This window comes from Schistocerca serialis, chromosome 2, assembly GCF_023864345.2.
Source record: "Schistocerca serialis cubense isolate TAMUIC-IGC-003099 chromosome 2, iqSchSeri2.2, whole genome shotgun sequence".
NCBI classification, from domain to species: Eukaryota; Metazoa; Arthropoda; class Insecta; order Orthoptera; family Acrididae; genus Schistocerca; species Schistocerca serialis.
The window spans coordinates 308,309,292-308,327,556 of record NC_064639.1 but is presented as its reverse complement, the minus strand read 5'-3'; the positions used below and the strand labels follow the sequence as shown (position 1 = coordinate 308,327,556).

Here is an 18,265-nt window from a genome sequence, read left to right as displayed (position 1 = left end):
TTGACTCGTTTTTTCAGATCATAGAGTTACGCAAAAATTTCGTTCCCTGACACCTTAATTGATGTTAAACTTAAATGAAGTTTCCAGCCGAGTTAGTTCGTATCCGTTGAAATGGCATGACATATCGATGAGTGTACCCTCCGTTCTTCCTCCTTCTCCCCCTCCCCTTTCCAGTTACGTTTCCAAAAGTTCAACTCGCCATGAAAGACAACGACATCAGTTCATAATACTGCTCTTCAAACTAAGTGCCAACTGTGGAGGTGTCACAGTTTCCAAAACATCACGGGTCCCACTGTCTTCCTTATGGTCTCGAGACCACAGCTGGCAGAGTGTCATGCTCACGGATTCTGACACATCTATCTACGCTCATCTGCTCCACTCACTGGCGATTTTCATCAGTGGTCGCAGATTATGACACCCACGACATTGTTTTTCAATAATATCGCTTTATTTCCCTGTAGACTTCATACCCCGCGCATATAACTGTTGTGAGTCGAATCATCTTCACACAGTTCTATAGACTTCTGCCACTCTTCTCTGTTAATAAATCTGTAACAGCACATTACCACTGCTTCGAATCCATTATCCGAAACAAGATCCTGAAACATCTGTACGCATGAAGAGTATCTTCAACTACATATGTAAGTGCTGTTTCCTGATTCCCCCCTTAATCGTATAGTCCGAAGCCCCGAAACTACCAGTCTGTGGCTTCGGCATATTTCTTCAAAATCACAGTTTTTGTGGACAACAACATGATAAATGATACTCGTGAACGTGCTTGTAAAGAACGGGATATGTTAGTGCAAGGTGCGTTAAAAAAAAAAAAAAAAAAGTTGGTTTCAACACTAACACAAATGAATTGCTATCAGTTGAGACTGAATCGAAACTTCTCAAGCGTTTTGTCGCCAGCGAGAAGTTAATAAAGATGTTTGCCTTATATACACGAATAACATTCTTAATCTAATTCTTTTGTTTAGGGCTATGTTTATAGATATTATTGTTGCAGTACAGTCACAAATATAGGGGTTGTGACAAACTGAACGAATTTCTCGGTAAAAAGGCCACCGAAGTTCAGTAGTTCCTTACATCAGTACAACCACAAAAAGAAAAAAAAAAGTAGATAAATCAAAACGAAACGTCAGACAAGATGATCGTGAGTAGCTGTGTACCGTACCACATACACACTCTACGTGACACGTTAAATACATGTGCTATGTGCTGTACACTTTCTAAATGAAGATCACAACAACCAGCGCACGATTATTTGTGCGTCTGCATTCTCATGACCAGTTAGCTGCTGCAGAGTATAAACTAGTTCATGTCTAATTTTGTTGACAAAAATGAAAATAAAATAAGTGGTTGAGACATTGAAACGCAACACACTATGCAAAAGTTTCTGACCGTCAACCTAAAATAGCTATATGCGTCTAGACGTTTAATACATGGCCATGTACTACGAATTGCTTCCCATAAATGAGATAACAGTTGGAAACATTTGGTACTGACAACCCAGACGTCTTGTATATGTGTAAGAAATATATATGGAAAGAAGAATATATCACGTTGTTAGTAAAGGAAATAAATTTCGTTTATGATTCAGCGATCGTTGTGAATATCTTAATAAACTTCTTTACTTATTACGCCGTTTCGGCTACTGCTACCATTATCACATACGAAAAAGGTATCCGTATTTTTAACACCAATATGTGATGGTGACAGTAGCCGAAACTATGGAATAAATAAGGAAATTTAGTAAGCAATGTATTCGGTTTTATTCAAGAAACATCATGCTGTACTGTAAGATAGCAGTACTTATCCCCTCATTGTCATCGTTGTCGTTTTTATTGTTGTTGTCGTCTTCAGTTCGAAAACTGCTGTAAAGAAGCTCTCCGCGTCACTCTATCCTCTGCAAAACTCTTCATCTGTACACAACTCCTGTAACCTACATCCTGTTGTACCTACTCACTGTAGTCAAGCTGTGCACTTTCTTTGTAATTTTGCCCTCCATTCTTCCCTCCATTACCAAATAGGCTATACCTATCATATCATCAGACCCTCACTTTTGTTCAAGATGAGCCATAAACATAGTTGCACTTTACCAAAACCACTGAACGGTAATACTCGTCGAGAAACGTCCACTGCGTCCGGTTCCATTCGCAGTGTTCGTTTGGAAAGTGGTTGCGACTGATCTGTATTTACTAAGAGTAGAAATTCCTCTCTGGTTTCGAACTGATCGTTACTAACAAGGCATAACACTCATATCCGGTCCCTGTTGGTTAGGATCTTTTTTACCACCACTGATCTTCACTGTATTACACGGCGGCTGCAAACAGTATACTGTCCATTATAGGCACTTTGCTCTATCCGCGTCGGTGCGTCAACAAATTGTGCAGCTTCATTCACGGTGTAGCCATGGCCACGTCCAGACTAGGGCTGTTGATAAGATATCGATACAAAGGTATATCGTTATTTTTTCCAAATAGTATATCAATGGTGTCTCTTTCGGTAGACTTCGAAATTCTGGTGTCGAGCACCTATATTTTTATTTTATATTTCTTTTGGCAATTTTCGGTAAATATTTTCAATTGTAGTATAACACAATTTTACTTCCACGGGAGTTACTATTTTTTTAAATTTCATCACGTCCAGTCTTTCTCTTTGACTGTGTGAAGTAAGTATAGGTGGCACAAAGAAGAAATCCAGTTGCATGGTGGCGGGGGGCGGGGGGGGGGGGAGGTAGTGGTGTTGTGTACGGAATAACAAGAATAGCACGACCGTTACGTTAAAAAAAAGCACGATTAGTGTGTTATTTCTTCACATCAACATTCTTCAAAAAACAGTTGCTGAAAATGAAGAACAAAAACCTAAATGACAAGATTGGTCTTTGCGGTGAGTTACCAACAGAAATTGCAACCAAGGGCGTACCCAGGATCCGAACTGGGGGGGGGGGGGGGGAGGGGGGGTTCAAATGGCTCTGAGCACTATGGGACTTAACTTCTGAGGTCATCAGTCCCCTAGAACTTAGAACTACTTAAACCTAACTAACCTAAGGACATCACACACATCCATGCCCGAGGCAGGATTCGAACCTGCGACCGTAGCGGTCGCGCGGTTCCAGACTGCTGCGCCTAGAACCGCTCGGCCACCCCGGCCGGCGGGGGAGGGGATGGGGGGGGGGGCAGATCGTACTAGTCTCAGGAAACAATGACTCGAGACAACATACAGCACTTCTTATTAAATAAAACAGTAAACCAGTGAAAAACTGCTTTTAATAAACATTTTAAATACAAGAATGCACTTGTACAATCCGAGAAAACATGCAGAATTTCTTATTAAATAAAACGGTAAACTAGTGAAAAACTGCGAATATCATCTAGAGGGTGGGGGGGGGGGGCAGCGGCCCCGCCCCCCCCCCCCCCCTGCCCCTCGCTGGGTATGCCCATGATTGCAACGATTAACCTCATCACGCAATTTTGACACTATAACCGCTAGGTCGCTGGCGTTGGCAGGAATAAAAAAACAGGCAAATCGTCATAAAGTGTTCCAGAGAAATACGATATGTGACGAAACCGAACTACGGACACCTTATATAGCGCCGCTTACATGCACTCACTATTTTTATCAAAGTGGTTATCGCCAAGCGTGAAAGTGCGTCGTTTTCCTTTCAGTTCTTGCCCTAACGAGAACAGGCAGGCTCCTAGCTTGTTGATGTAGAGAGTATCTAATAACAAATCAATACTTACATATACAGCTCTGGAAATGGCATTATATTTACCGTGTGTAGCCGATACTTTTTAGCCCAGTACGTCGATAACTTCTTCCTCGATATATGGATACTTTGATCGATATATGATGATCCAATGATATGTTTTTAAATATCGATATATCAGATTCCAGACTGTTTTAAAAATGTCAACAGTGCTAGTGCCGACACAGCTCCTTTCTGCCCTTGTGTCACGTCTCCATGTTGACTCATTGAACTGCGCTGATTCCACACAACAGGCAAGCACGCTGGCACCACTTTTCTGACATAGCTGCTGTTAGCGCTGGTCGGCCACGGGACTCCAAGGCATCAGTTCTACACCCCCTACAACGTTCCAAAGCGAAATGAGTGTTCTCTGAAAGGGATGACTAATTTTTTGTTCTGCGTGCTTACTTGGGAATGGGTACCCTAACACACTATTCAATGTTAAAAATTCCTCTTTTCCAGAAACGCTTTTACTTACTATCGGCAGTCTCTGTTTCGACTATCGTCAAAGAAAAAAACTCTTCCACTATTTTAGTAACTCATTTCCTAACGTAAACCCCCTGCACAGCATGATTCAATTCGACAGTGTTCCAGTTTTTCTACTTCTGTTGTATTGTAGATAGTACCCATTCCGTTTGAATGATCTTCCAAGTCCTTTGCCGCCCCATTGTTCAGAAGCAATTGCAACGTCATCAGCTAACCTTAAAAATTTAGTGTTCAGAAAAAATGTTCAAATGGGTGTGAAATGTTATGGGACTTAACTGCTGAGGTCGTCAGTCCCTAAGTTTAAACACTACTTAACCTAAATTATCCTAAGGACAAACACACACACACCCATGCCCGAGGGAGGACTCGAACCTCTGCCGGGACCTGCTGCACTGTCCATGACTGCAGCGCCCCAGACCGCTTGGCTAATCCCGCGCGACTAAATTTAGTGTCTTCTTCCGAATTTTAATTTGTATGTCTAATATAATTTCTTGTTGATTTCGTTTACTGACTGCCCAATGCACAAATCTAACAACATGGTGGATATGCCACAACCCGATATCACTCCCTTCTCTTCTGCTACGACTATTTTGTGTCCTTCTAAGTGCAATCTGACCAGACACTACTGTGGTAACAAACTTTCTCTCCTGCACTTTATTCCTGTTACATCCATAGTTTTAAAATGTGTACTCTAGTCAACACTGTGAAAACTTTTCTCTAAATTCTAGAAACATATGTTTTCCATTCTTTCGCTTATCTTTTAAGATACACCGTAGGGTCGGTACTCCTTTGTGTCTCCCTACATTTCGCCAAAAAGTAAACTGATCTTCCCCTACATCACCTTTTGATGGTCCGGTGATATTAACACTTCGTCTCCACACAGGTTTTCGGCAGTTTGGCTCTGGAGGCGATTCCACATCTTTCACATTCTTCCAATCTTCGCACTCAGCATGTCCATTGTCACGAAAAACCTTCGAAGGAACTCCCTCAATAAAAGACGTGGTTTTCAAAGTTGGCTTGACAATGTAATTAAGAGCAATCTGGAAAATTTTTTCGAACTGTAAACAGAGAAGCATATGTCGAATTTACAGTTGAGGGAGAAGTGTGACTCACTCATCATTTCTGCAAATTACTCGCTTCAGTTAAAAACGTACACTATGTGATCAAAAGTACCCCGACACCTATCTGAAAATGACTTAAAAGTTCGTGGCGCCCTCCATCGGTAATGCTGGAATTCAGTATGGTGTTGGCCCACCCTTAGCCTTGATGACAGCTTCCACACTCGCAGGCAAACGTTCAATCAGGTGCTGGAAGGTTTCCTGGGGAATAGCAGCCCATTCTTCTCGGAGTGCTGCGCTGAGGAGAGGTATCGATGCCGGTCGGTGAGGCCTGGCACGAAGTCAGCGGTCCAAAACATCCCATAGGTTTCGAGTCAGGACTCGGTGTAGGCCAGTCCATTACAGGGATGTTATTGTCGTGTAACCACTCCGCCACAGGCCGTTCATTATGGACAGGTGCTCGATCGTGTTCAAAGATGCAGTCGCCAACCCCGAATTACTCTCAACAGTGGGAAGCAAGAAGGTGCTATAAAACATCAATGTAGGCCTGTGCTGTGATAGTGCCAAGCAAAACAACAAGGTGTGCAAGCCCCCTCCATAAAAAACACAAACACACCACACCACCACCGCTCCGAAATTTACTGTTGGCACTAAACGTTATCGGTCATTCGCTATACCCACGCCCAGCCACCGGATCGCCACATTGTGTACCGTGATTCGTCACTCCACACAACGTTTTTCCCTGTTCAATCGTCCAATGTTTACGCTCCTTACACCAAGCGAGGCATCGTTTGGCATTTGCCGGCGTGCTGTGTGGCATATGAGCAGCCGCTCGACTATGAAATCCAAGTTTTTTCACCTCCCGCCTAACTGTCACAGTACTAGCAGTCGATCCTGATGCAGTCTGGAATTCCTGTGTGATGGACTGTATAGATGTCTGCCTATTACACATTACGGCCCTCTTCAACCGTCGGCGGTTTCTGTTAGTCAACAGACGAGGTCGACCTATACTTCTTTGTGCTGTACGTCTCCCTTCACGTTTCCACTTCCCTATCACATCGGAAACTGTGGACCTAGGGATGTTTAGGAGTGTGTAAAGCTCGCGTACAGACGTATGACACAAGTGACGCCCAATCACCTGACCACGTTCGAAGTTCGTGAGCTCCGCGTAGCGCCCCATTCTGCTCTCTCACGATGTCTAATGACTACTGAGGTCGCTGATATGGAATAGCTGGCAGTAGGTGGCAGCGCAATGCACCTAATATGAAAAACGTATGTTTTTGGGTGTGTCCGGATACTTTTGATCACATACTGTATAACGACAGCTATTAAACCTGTGAGTATGAGAGCCGGTGGTGGGCACGTGTGTGGTTCAGCGCCTGTTTCATTCTTTTGTAACATTTCTGTGCGCAGTCACATAGTCAGAGAAACAGTTATTGGAACTGACGCTGAAATTATTAATGTGCTTTTTTTTGTAGGGTGCCACTATAGCTTTGTCCCCAGTCATTAAAACTATTTTTGGTAACCACTCCAATTCTGTGGCCTAAACTGACATCTAACTGCAGTATTCACCACAACAATAATAAAAAAGGAGAAGCGCCTGGCAACATTGACATTATATTTGTTTGTAATTGATATTAATTACACACAACACATTTACACAACTCTGTGTATTGCACATACGCGTACACTACGGCTAAGTGGATCATGTATGCCGGAGGCATCGCTAATTTGTGAAGAATCGACCACTGCCGATCTTAATCAGTTTCATACCAGCCAACATTTTCTAATCAAATAAATATTCCAATAAATCAACAACATATGTACAATAATATTAAGTTCTATGTTCTCATTATCGTTATGGCAGCCAGCCACTGTGGCCGAGCGGTTCTAGGCGCTTCAGTCCGGAACCGCGCTTCTGCTACGGTCACAGGTTCGAATCCTGCCTCGGGCATGGATGTGTGTGATGTCCTTAGGTTAGTTAGGTTTAAGTAGTTCTAAGTGTAGGGGACTGATGACCTTAGATGTTTAGTCCCATAGTGCTTGGAGCCATTTGAATTATCCTTATGGCAGTAGTTGTTTGACAATTAATTTTTAACAGATCTGTCGTTTTCCTCACCTTGTAGGTTTAGTTTAACTCTGCATTGCTTTACTAAGCATAGGAATTTGGGGAGATATGTCTTTGTGTTCCTTTGACCTTTGATGTATTTCACCCAGTCATTAATAGGGCAAATTACATTTCATCATGGATTTCGAACCACGAAGCAATTTAGCATTTTCCACATTAACAGAACATTGTTACAGGGGAAAGAACCCGTAAATGACAGAAAAAAGACCTAGTGCCCCAGACTTACGGATCGATCGTCTGAACTATTCACTTGGCCGCCTAAAAATATTAAACTTTTTTTTAATTACTAGAACATCTGACCAGATTGGATCCAGACAGTATGGTGGTCATTCCACCGTTTTGTTATGAGAAGTACTGTCTACTTCGTAGTTAACCAGCTGTAATTACAACCTTAATTAAGTAATCATTATGTAGAGGTAGTGAAGGAAGAAATGTTACAACTTATTATATAAAAAAGGATAAGATCCACTGTAACAACAATAGATGCAGCTCTGTGGCCAGGAAATATATACACTGGTTGTTTATATTGTTATACTTTTTACAGGCAGACTCTGAGCCGAGTGATAGTGTCAGCTGGCATGACCAACGTCATGGACTTCGACGATCCGAACCTCCAGACCCAGGCAGCGGAGGCGGCATTCATCCACGACGGCTTCGACAACGATAAGCTCACCTACGACATCGGAATCCTCAGGGTCAGTGGTGCTACACTACTAGCCGCAGTATATCCACCTCTTACTTTCGAGTTTCCCTTGCACTGTAATGGTTCCTTATGGGCGCCTGGGACGCGGTGAGCTTATTGATCACCGAGGGAGGTGGCATAATGGTTGAGACACTGGACTCATTTTCATAAGGATAGCGATTCAAATCCCCGTTCGGTCGTCGATATTTAGGTTTCCGTGATTTCCATAAATCACTTAAGGCAGATGCCAGGATGATTCCTTTAAAAGGGCACGCCGTATTTCCTTCCTCATCCTTCAGCAATACGAGCTTCTCTGCACTCTACGAACCGCTATGAAATGCATGGCAGAGGGTGCTTCCCTTTGGTTCTTCCCGTTCAATTCAGCTATGTGTCTTGTAAAGAATGACTGCTTCAGTGCCTCTGAGGGCACTTCAGTTAGTTAAATCTTGTCCTCGCGTCCCTGCGGGAGCGATACAGAGGAGTTACAGCATACGAGCGGGTACCCAACAGAAACCGAAATAATTTTTTGGTGGCCACAGCTTTTTTAGTATCCCGTTTTGCGGCTAGGAGCGCATAGATAGAACATTCCAGAGTCAGTAAGCCGAGTGCCGTCGCTGTAGAAGGACAGGACTAGTTTCGGCAGAGTTCATAGTGACAATTGTCTGCGTGATTTTCGTTTCTGCAACGGCGTGCGGCGGTGAAATTCTGCTTTTTCCTCGGAAAAGGTGCAACAGAATCTCTTGAAATGTTAAAAATGGCGTACAAGGGCTACACTATGAGGAAAACTTAAGTGTTTGATTGGCTTTTCCGTTTCAAAAATTTTGAAACGTCAGTTGATGACAAACCTCGTTCTGGTAGTCCTTCCAAGGCCCTAACACATGAAAATGTTGGAAACATTCGTGCAATCATCAACAGAGGGCGACGATGGACCGTTGAAGAAATTGTGGGGCTATCGGGAGTGACTTGGAGTTCAGTGCGGCGAATTGTGAGAGAAGATTTGGGAATGAAATGGGTGGCTGCCAAATTTGCGCCACGACTGGCTGCTAAACAAAAACAAGGTCGCGTGGAAGAACGCTGTGCTTTGAAAGAAGAGTCCCGAAATGTTTCAAACTTTGTTTCATACATTATCACAGGTGATGAAACTTGGCACTATCCTTACGATCCTGAATCAGAGCAACAATCAAGCCAGTGGAAGACTTCATATTCGCCCGGTCCCAAGAAAACTCGTCAGTTGAAATCAACCATTAAAACAACGCTGATTTGTTGTTTTTTTATCTGAGAGGATTTGTTCATTCAGAGTTTGTTTCGCATGGTCAGACAGTTAACAAGGCTTTCTACGTCAAACTTTTCGAAGCATGGCGCAATGGTGTGCGGTGGAAGCTGCTTGGTTTGTAGTAGTCGGATGACTGTTTTTTCCATCATGACAATGCCCCTACCCACACAGCCTGTCTGAACCACAATTCTTGACCAAAAATGGTGCCCCTGTTCCTAAACCACATACTCACCCGACCTGCCCCGTGCGAGTTTTTCTTGTTTCCTAGAATGAAAACAGACGTGAAAGAAAACGTTTTACTGAAGTTGCTGAGGTAAAGAGGAGGACTGAAGGTTTGTGAATCGATAACTAAATCAGTTTCCTTAGGGTACCCTGTCGTATTCCTAGACTCATCAGTTAAAGGTGACTCTTGAAACTTTGTTAAGTAGGCCGCTTCAAACATCTGTCAGTTCCTTCAGCATCTCCGTGATCATTCCTGTTGCCCTTTCATAGTATGGTTCAATATCCCCTATTAGTTCTGTTTGGTACGGGTCCCATATACTTGAGAAATGCTCTAGGGAGGGTCGCACCACCGTCCTGTAACCTGCTTTTCCAGTCACTGAGCCGACGTGATAGTTCAATTTAAAATCTCTGCAAACTGTTACACCGAGGTGTTCGTACGAGATAGTCAATTTCATTATTATGACTCACTGATATTGTTATCATAGGATACTATGTGTTTTCGTTTTGTGAACAGCACAATGTTACACATTTTAACATTTAAAACAATTAATATTCTTGTATCACCTCGAAATCTTATCAATATCGAACTGAATATTGGTGCAGCTCTTCTAGGATATTACTTCATTATAGATAAGAGCATCGCCTGCTATTAACATTGTCTGTAAGATCATTAAAATTCAAGATCGGTCCCAACACAATTCCCTGATGACCACTCCACCTACGGGACTTTAAACTCTAAGTTTTCTGCTGTTAGTCGCACACTCAGCAATGTTCGCCCCCTTAGCTGAGTGGTCAGCGGGTCTGACTGACATGGAGTGCGCCCGGGTCGGAGATTTTCTCCGCTCGGGGACTGTGTGTTGTGTTGTCCTCATAATTATTTTATAATCATCGACTCGCATATCGCCCAGTGTGGGGCCAGCTGAAAAAAATTTGCAACTCGGCAGCCGAACCTTCTCAGGAGGGGACTCTCGTCCATCAATGCCATCCTCTGCAATGGGAGACATCTGGCGCATGTGACATCTTGGTATCGTATTCGCAACGCATTCAAGAATGTGGCAATGTATCTTGAAGTTTGACTACACTAATGTCTGTGAAAGCTGTAACATCCAGAAAGAGCGCATCGATTTTTTATTCTGCGTCTACATCCATTTTCTGCAAACTACTTTGAAGTTCATAGTAGAGAATGTGTCCTATTGTACCAGTTATTAGGGCTTGTTTCCGTCCCATTCACGTCTGTAGCGTGAGAAGAGTGGTTGTTTAAATGCCTATCGGCCGCTGTAATTAGAGTAATCTTGTTGTCAGCGTCCGCACTTCTGCCATACTTAGTGGGCTGTGGTATATTCCTGCATATCTCACTTAATACTTGTTCTGGATGTTCTGTAATAGGTTTTCATGAGATAGTTGGCGCCTACTTTGAAGCGTCTGCCAGTCTAGGTTTTCAGCAATCGCTCGGCGCTCTCCCATGGCTGAAACATGTCCTGTGACCACGCGTGCTATCGTTCTTTGTTTACATACATTCATTACGCCCGGTTAGCTATATTTCGTAGGGGCCCCACACACTTGACACTTCAGCAATATTCTAGGATGCGTTGTCGAACATTTTGTAACGGATCTCTTCTCTAGTAGACTGAATTTTCGCTGTACCCTACCAATTAACCACCCCTGGTCCCTACTCTACATATTACAGAGTCCATATCAACATTTCGTTTCTAGCCCCTGCCCCCCTCCCCCTCCAAAATTACTACACACAGGAATTAGTAAGAACTGACTGCTTGTAACTGTAATTCATTGATAGTGCACAATTTTATATTCTTGAACATTTAAAGTAGGGAAGATGTGATGCATAGAAATTGTTAAAATCACACTCAGGTGGCAAAAGTCATCACATACCTCCCAATATCGTGTCGGACTTTCTTTTTCCCGGCGTAATTTAGAATCTTGACGTGACATGGACTCAACAAGTCGTTGGAGGTCCGCTGTAGACATAATGAGTACCATGATAGGTAGTGAGCTTGACGTATTATCCATTTGTTTATCAGTTGGTTGTCTTTCACTTTGGCTAGGTGTTCTAAGATACTTCGTCATATTATCCAATCAGTTCCAAAATTCCCTAAAAATTTCCTTTGTGAAGATCACCAATCTCAGCATTTTCCTCTTGGAAAGCTAAACATCAACTGCTTAAGAAGAAAGTTGTGTCCAGATACCATGTCCCTTCAATGACGTCTGAAGAGTTTTCCATTCTAAATAGTGTTTTCGATGCTCAGAGCTTTTTTCAAGCATCGGTAACAAACTATAAAGTCTTCTGTAGTGTACTTTTTGTAGAGTAAACCCTTCTTCTGCAAATTAACTCTGATTTCATTTTAAAATACTGCAAGGTAAGCCATGAATACTGTTTTACGACTTGCTCCACATTAACCATTTACGTCGAAATTGTTTACTTGTTCTGGTATTGGCTGTTCTCATGCACAACGTAGGCTCACTGAAACGTATTCTGAAAGGTCGATTGAAAAAAGGCTTTTATCTATTCTGAAAAGCTGAGAAACTAGCGTAAGATGGTGCTTTTCCTGTCGCAGTTTATCACTGATCACTGGAGGCCAAGTACCAGGATCGTCCAAAATACAATCAGGAACCATACTAAAAGCTAGATTAGAACGTTTTTCATTACTTTCTTGACGTACAGTAAGAGAATTAAAGTATTTTTTTTTGTTTCCTCTGTTTCAATTAACTTGTTCTTTTGTTATTCGTTTTATATCTTTTTGGTTTGGAACTGACTGAGCAACAGAGTAGGAAGGCCGGCTGTCTGGGGCTGTTGTAGATTGTGACATATCGTGAGGCTGAGCGCCCTGTAACTATTGTTTCATGACGTTTCAAAAAGTTTGTCTTTTTGCAGCTTTCTTTTTAAACCTCCAGATCTTTGTTTATAGCACAGCTTGTTGTTTAATCTGAAATGGAACAATACATTCCGACTAAAGTATATTTCTTTATAAAATAAATCTGTATTTCTCAAACTGGATTATTAGTTGTTCAAAAATTTCTTTTTTTTTCCATATGAACGAAGTCGTGGCAGAACGAAGTACTCCTATACCAATTACCTTAATGCGAAATTTGATCAAATAGATGTTATCACTTTCAGTAGCAGGAGACAAAAATGGTATAATTCAACCCACGTGACGGGAATTGACAGTTGTACCGCGACTCATGAGCAATGCGATGCGTCTGTTTTTAGAGCAAAGAGTAAGAGGAAAACGGGAGGGACGTTGGGGAAGCGGTGAGTCTTACTGCGCCAATAGGCGTTTAAAGCTCACACACAACACACCCAAAGACAATAACTACCAGCACCAGTTTTATTAAACGTTCATGATTAATGGCTTATCATAAATATGTTTTAAAATGTAGAGAAAATAATTAGCTCTAGAGGTGTATAAAATTTCATTGGATAAAAATTCACTCGGTGAATGGCTCTTGGACAACATTTAACTACTTGACTCGACTGGAAGCCCGAGAAGATTTAGTTCTTATATATCGCCGTGAATCCATCCATTCGTACGTCATGCACGTTTTTCGTTAATAAAAGAAGAATCGTGATGTGTTGAACAGGTGGCGGGGAGCTTCAGCCTGGACGGGACGTATGTGGCGCCAATCGCCTTGCAGAATGACACGCCTCCTGCTGGCAGCATCTGCACTATCACTGGGTGGGGGTACGTCGAACAGGTGAGTACAGCTGTGTGAAGCTGTACTACTTACTATGAATAAAAAATGTACTCCCATCTGTTGTAATCAGTTGATACGTAATAGAAATTACTCACTGATGTGACAAAAGTCATGGGATAGAAATGGCGGTAGATCGCGTATACGACGTATAAAAGGGCAGTACATTGGTACAGTGGTCATCTGTACTCAGATGATTCGTGTGAGAAAGTGACCGAAGGTGACACTCCATCTCGGAAATCGTTAGGAAATTCAATACTCCGAGATCTACAGCATCAAGAGTGCGCCGAGAATACCAAATTTCGGGCGCCGCAGTGTCAGAGGACCTTCACTTACCGACCGATAGCAGCGCTTTTGTGTAGAGTAGTCAGTGCTAACAGACAGGCAACACTGTGCGGAATAACCACAGAAATCAATGTAGGACGTACGACGAATGTATCCGTTACGACATGCGGTGAAATTTGGCGTTAATGGGCTATGGCAGCAGACTACCGACACGAGTGCCTTTGTTACAGCATGACATCGGCTAAAGCGCCTCTCCTGGGCTTGTGACCATATCAGTTGGAACTTAGACCACCGTAAAATTTTGGACTGATCAGATGTGACCCGATTTCAGTTGGAAGAGCGCAGACTCTATGACGTCATGGATCCAAGTTGTCACCAAGGCACTGTGAAAGCTGCTGATGGCTCCGTAATGGTGTGATCTATGTTGACATGGAGTTGACTGGGTTCTCGAGTCCAACTGAACTGATCATGAACTACATATGGTTATGTTAGGCTACCTGGAGACCTTTTGCAGCCATTCGTGGATTTCATGTCATCAAACAAAAATGGAATTTTTATTTATGATAATGTGCCACGTCATGCAGCCACAATTTTTCGCGATTAATTCGAATAACATTCTGGACAATTCGAGAGAATGACTTGGCCACCCAGATCGTCCGATATGGGACATAACCGAGCGGTCAGTTTGTGCACAAACTCCTGCACCGACAACACTTTCGCAATTATGGACAGCTATACAGGCAACATGGGTCAGTATTTCTGCAAGGGATTTCCAACTCCTTGAGGTGTCCCTGCCATTCGAGCTGCTGCACTATGTTGGGCAAAAGGAGATCCGACACGATATTAGGAGGAATCCCATGACTTTTGTCACCTCAGGGTACATCCAAAGTAAAATGTAAGACATACGTTTCATGTAAATGAGGTCATATAAGTACCTCATCTAGCGAATCTATACAAAATTCTTCCCATGCACTCATTATACGAGAATATCTGCCCAGTAGGAACAGCGGCGCGGTTCAGAGAAGAAACCATCGTGTTAAACACTCTCGGTGTTCAACACGTGTCAATGTGATCTGTGACAAATCCATTGTGTGCACCACTTCGAACGTGAATGTGTCCAAAGTCTGCATCCGCAAAGATCTGTCTGTTATCGGATGTATAGATATTTCGTTTCTTATCCAGCGTGCGTTGGATTCTTATTACGCCACTCAATTACAGGTCTCACCAGATCACAGCTTCTAATTTTACAGAACATTCTTCTGTAAGAGAGGTAGCAAACGTGATCCAGAAAACTGCCATACAAATTCATTGGCGTCTATCTGTTCTGGGGTGACACATAATGTGATATTCTGAACAAAAAAACCTACTCAATACCAACCAGTAGGAATTCCTGAAAGAACCGTCATGCGAAACCCAATTCGGTCTCTTATCAACTGGCGTCATGAAAGTCATCGATCGAGGCAGTCAACTACGTGTAGTCTTTCTTGACACCCGAAAAGTGTTTTACCCCATAGCTCACCAACGTAGTGCCATCCTGAAGCACAGATATGGTGGTGTTAGATATGGAGGAGTTTTCCGTGGTTAAGGGGAGGTCCCAAAATTGCGCTTAAAGGTTAGATATGAACAGATTGTATAGCATTGTGTAATGCGTGCAGTAGAGAAAAAAGTTTGGAGACGATGGCTGTTTTTATCTGTGGGGCAATGGTTTGTGAACATTCCTGAAAAGAAGTGGCCTGTCCAGAGTCCCGACCTGGAACCAATGCAACATCTTGGGAATGAGGTAGCACGTCGAATTCACTCCAGATCCAAGCGTCCAATATCACTACAGAAGCTGGATTCGGTTCTTGATGAAGATGGGCTGCCATTCCCCACACACATTCAGAAACCTCATTGAAAGTGTCTCCAGCAGAGTTCACACAGTCATAACGGTGAAGGGTGGATACACTCCACATTAATGCCCACAAGTAGGTGCCCAGATATTTTTGATCAGGTATTGCAAATTGATATGGATGATTGTTCCGTTGTTTGAGTACTTACAAATTATATCTACATATTGGAGAGGTTTCTTGTCAAACCTAGTCCACAGCTCGTGGTCTAGTGACTAGTGTTGCTGCCTCTGGACATGGGATCCTGGGTTCGATTCCCGGCTGGCTTGTGATTTTCTCTGCCTGGGGACTGGATGTTTGAGTTGTCCTCATCATTTCATCATCATCATTTGTGACAGTGGATAGTTTGGATTGTGAAAAAATTGGACTGTTAAAAATTGGGACTTTATACGGGCCCTGATGATCGCGCAGTTGAGCGCGCCAGAAACCAAACATCATCATCATCTTGTCATCGCTAGTTATCAGTCTTGTGCGGCAGACAATTACAGGCATCCTGAAGGCAGCAGGCACAATGTGTCATTCTCTTCCTTCGAAAGATGTAATTTCTTCTAATTCAATGAAATTTAATATTTCTAGAAATGAGAGGGAATTTACAAGTTCAAGGTAGTTTGCACAGTATGTAGTATATGTACAGGGTGTACATAAGTAAAGTTACAGTTTCAAAACGAGAATCATTGCTCAGAATGACGTCAAATTTGAGCAACACATTATTGACGGAGGGGGAAGCGTCATTGAACAAAAACATTTAAGGAAAATCTTACTAACACACGGCGTTTTAAGCGTCTTAGATACGTAAATGGGATCGTCTACAAATGACATATGAATCGCAATACGACAGCTATGGTTTGAATTGCACATTAAACCAAAAGTACTGTTCAATGTCCACAACTGCCAAGTTCGGCAGTGAACAGTCGTGCCTCTGCTTAGTTAGCTAACCCCATTCACGACGGCAAGCTCGTACCACATCGGATGGTAGAAATTAGTTTTTAGTTGTCCTGGAGGCAAAAATCACATAAAAAGCAAAATGATATCGGTTTCTAATTGTCATGAGTCTGACGCAAGACCAGTTCTATACGCTGTCGACAGTTTTCTGCCAGAAAATGGAATAGAGAAACAGTATGTTCCACAACAGATCGGAGTGTCTCGGGGCTCATGTTCAGGATGCGTTACGCAATGCACTTCCGCAGATCGGCTATGTTCGTAATTGTACCATTGAATACATCTTTCAGATAACTGCACAGCCCTAAGTCACACGGATTAGTATCAGGTGAGCTGGGTGGCCATGTTGTAGGCAAAAGGTGACTGAGTGACTAATAATTCTAGCATTTCCGAAATAGCTCTACAGAAGCCGTTTCTCCGGCTAAGCAGTGTGCAGAGGAGCGCCATCTTGCATAAAAATGATCCTATCCACACATCCACGCTGCTGAAGGGTTGGAATGACGGTGCGCAAAGGGCTCTCGTAGCGTTTACCGGTGACGGTGCAGGTAACCGGATCACAGGACTCACTTCCTCGAAAAAATACTTTTCTACGATGAACGATACGCTCAACCCGCACCACACCGTCACCTTTGAAGAATGAAGTGGTGCCGGTTGATACGAGTTCCGATTTTCCGTTGGCCATATTCTGGAATTCTCCGTACTGACATGTCCTTGGAAATGCAAAGGGCTTCGTCGGTCCACAGAATGTCCCGTGGCCGTTCACTGTCCTCTTATAAGTAAGCAAGAAATTGCAGAGCGAACATTCGCCTTTCTGGAAGATTAGCACGAAGCAACTACTGAACATAGGCGATTTTGTGTAGATAACAATTCAGTATGCTTCGTAGGATTTTTGCACTGTGCCACAAGTCGTGTGAAACGTTCGGGCGATTCTCCGCGCACTGCATGTTTGAACACCACCGCCCGATCCCTCCTGAAAGTGCTGTGGCCACATCTTCGACAGACGTCGGATCACATGCTCACCTCCCTCTGCCGAAATGCACTTCAAAAGAACGTATCTTTTTGAATTCTATTATCACTTTCTTCTGATCTTTAGCAGACATCGCACCACCTACCCTACCCTTGAGCGTCCGAAACTACTGCAAAGCCACTGACGGAGTCGTCATTCTTGTAAAAGAGCTTCACCAGCACCGAGCGATTCTTCGTGGACACAGTCATGTTCGGCATCTCGGACGCAAACTGTGGAATCGCCGCTTTTTCCCGTGACGTTCCTCTCTGCGTAAATAATGTACTGTTCAAATTTTACGCCATTCTGAACAATGGTTCTCTTTCAACAGCCGTTTGAAACTGGAACTGTAATTATTGCTCCTGTAGAATATTCTTTTTATCAAGGCAATGAAGGTGTTATCTCTCCAGCACGACAACCGTCGTCAACGCCAATATACGAGGTTTGGAACTTAAATAGTGGCAAGTAGTTATTCACAACCGATACAAAAGAGTTACATGTTTGCACCTGTTCCTGTCCTTCAATGTAGTCACCAGCGTGGTGTAGAATCCGTTGCCAGCGACGTGGAAGTTGTAGTATAGCGTTAGCAGAGCCTGTTCTGTTGATGATGCGAATGTAGCAATCTACTGCCTGTCGAATCTCTGGAACAATCCTGAAGCGAATGCCACGAAGCCAAAATTGAAACGCCAATCCAATGAAAGGCGTCGTTATGGACTACCGCGAATGTCGAAAATGCGTCAGAGCGCCAGTATGGTGAAAGTTATGATGCCGGTAATCCTCGTGTAGACTGTGATGGTGTTATCCTAACGCATTACGTTCCTCCACGGCAGACCGTCAATGCACAGTA

General features: G+C 43.1%; 1 protein-coding gene across 1 annotated transcript in view; it reads left to right on the top strand.

The window, feature by feature from the left end:
* Positions 1–18,265, top strand: part of LOC126455930 (trypsin-1-like) — a 69,036-nt gene that overhangs the window by 37,304 nt on the left and 13,467 nt on the right. The window contains exons 4-5 of the mRNA XM_050091689.1: positions 7,965–8,115; positions 13,195–13,308. Coding sequence (XP_049947646.1) covers positions 7,965–8,115; positions 13,195–13,308 — 265 coding nt within the window. The remainder of the gene's footprint in view (positions 1–7,964; positions 8,116–13,194; positions 13,309–18,265) is intronic.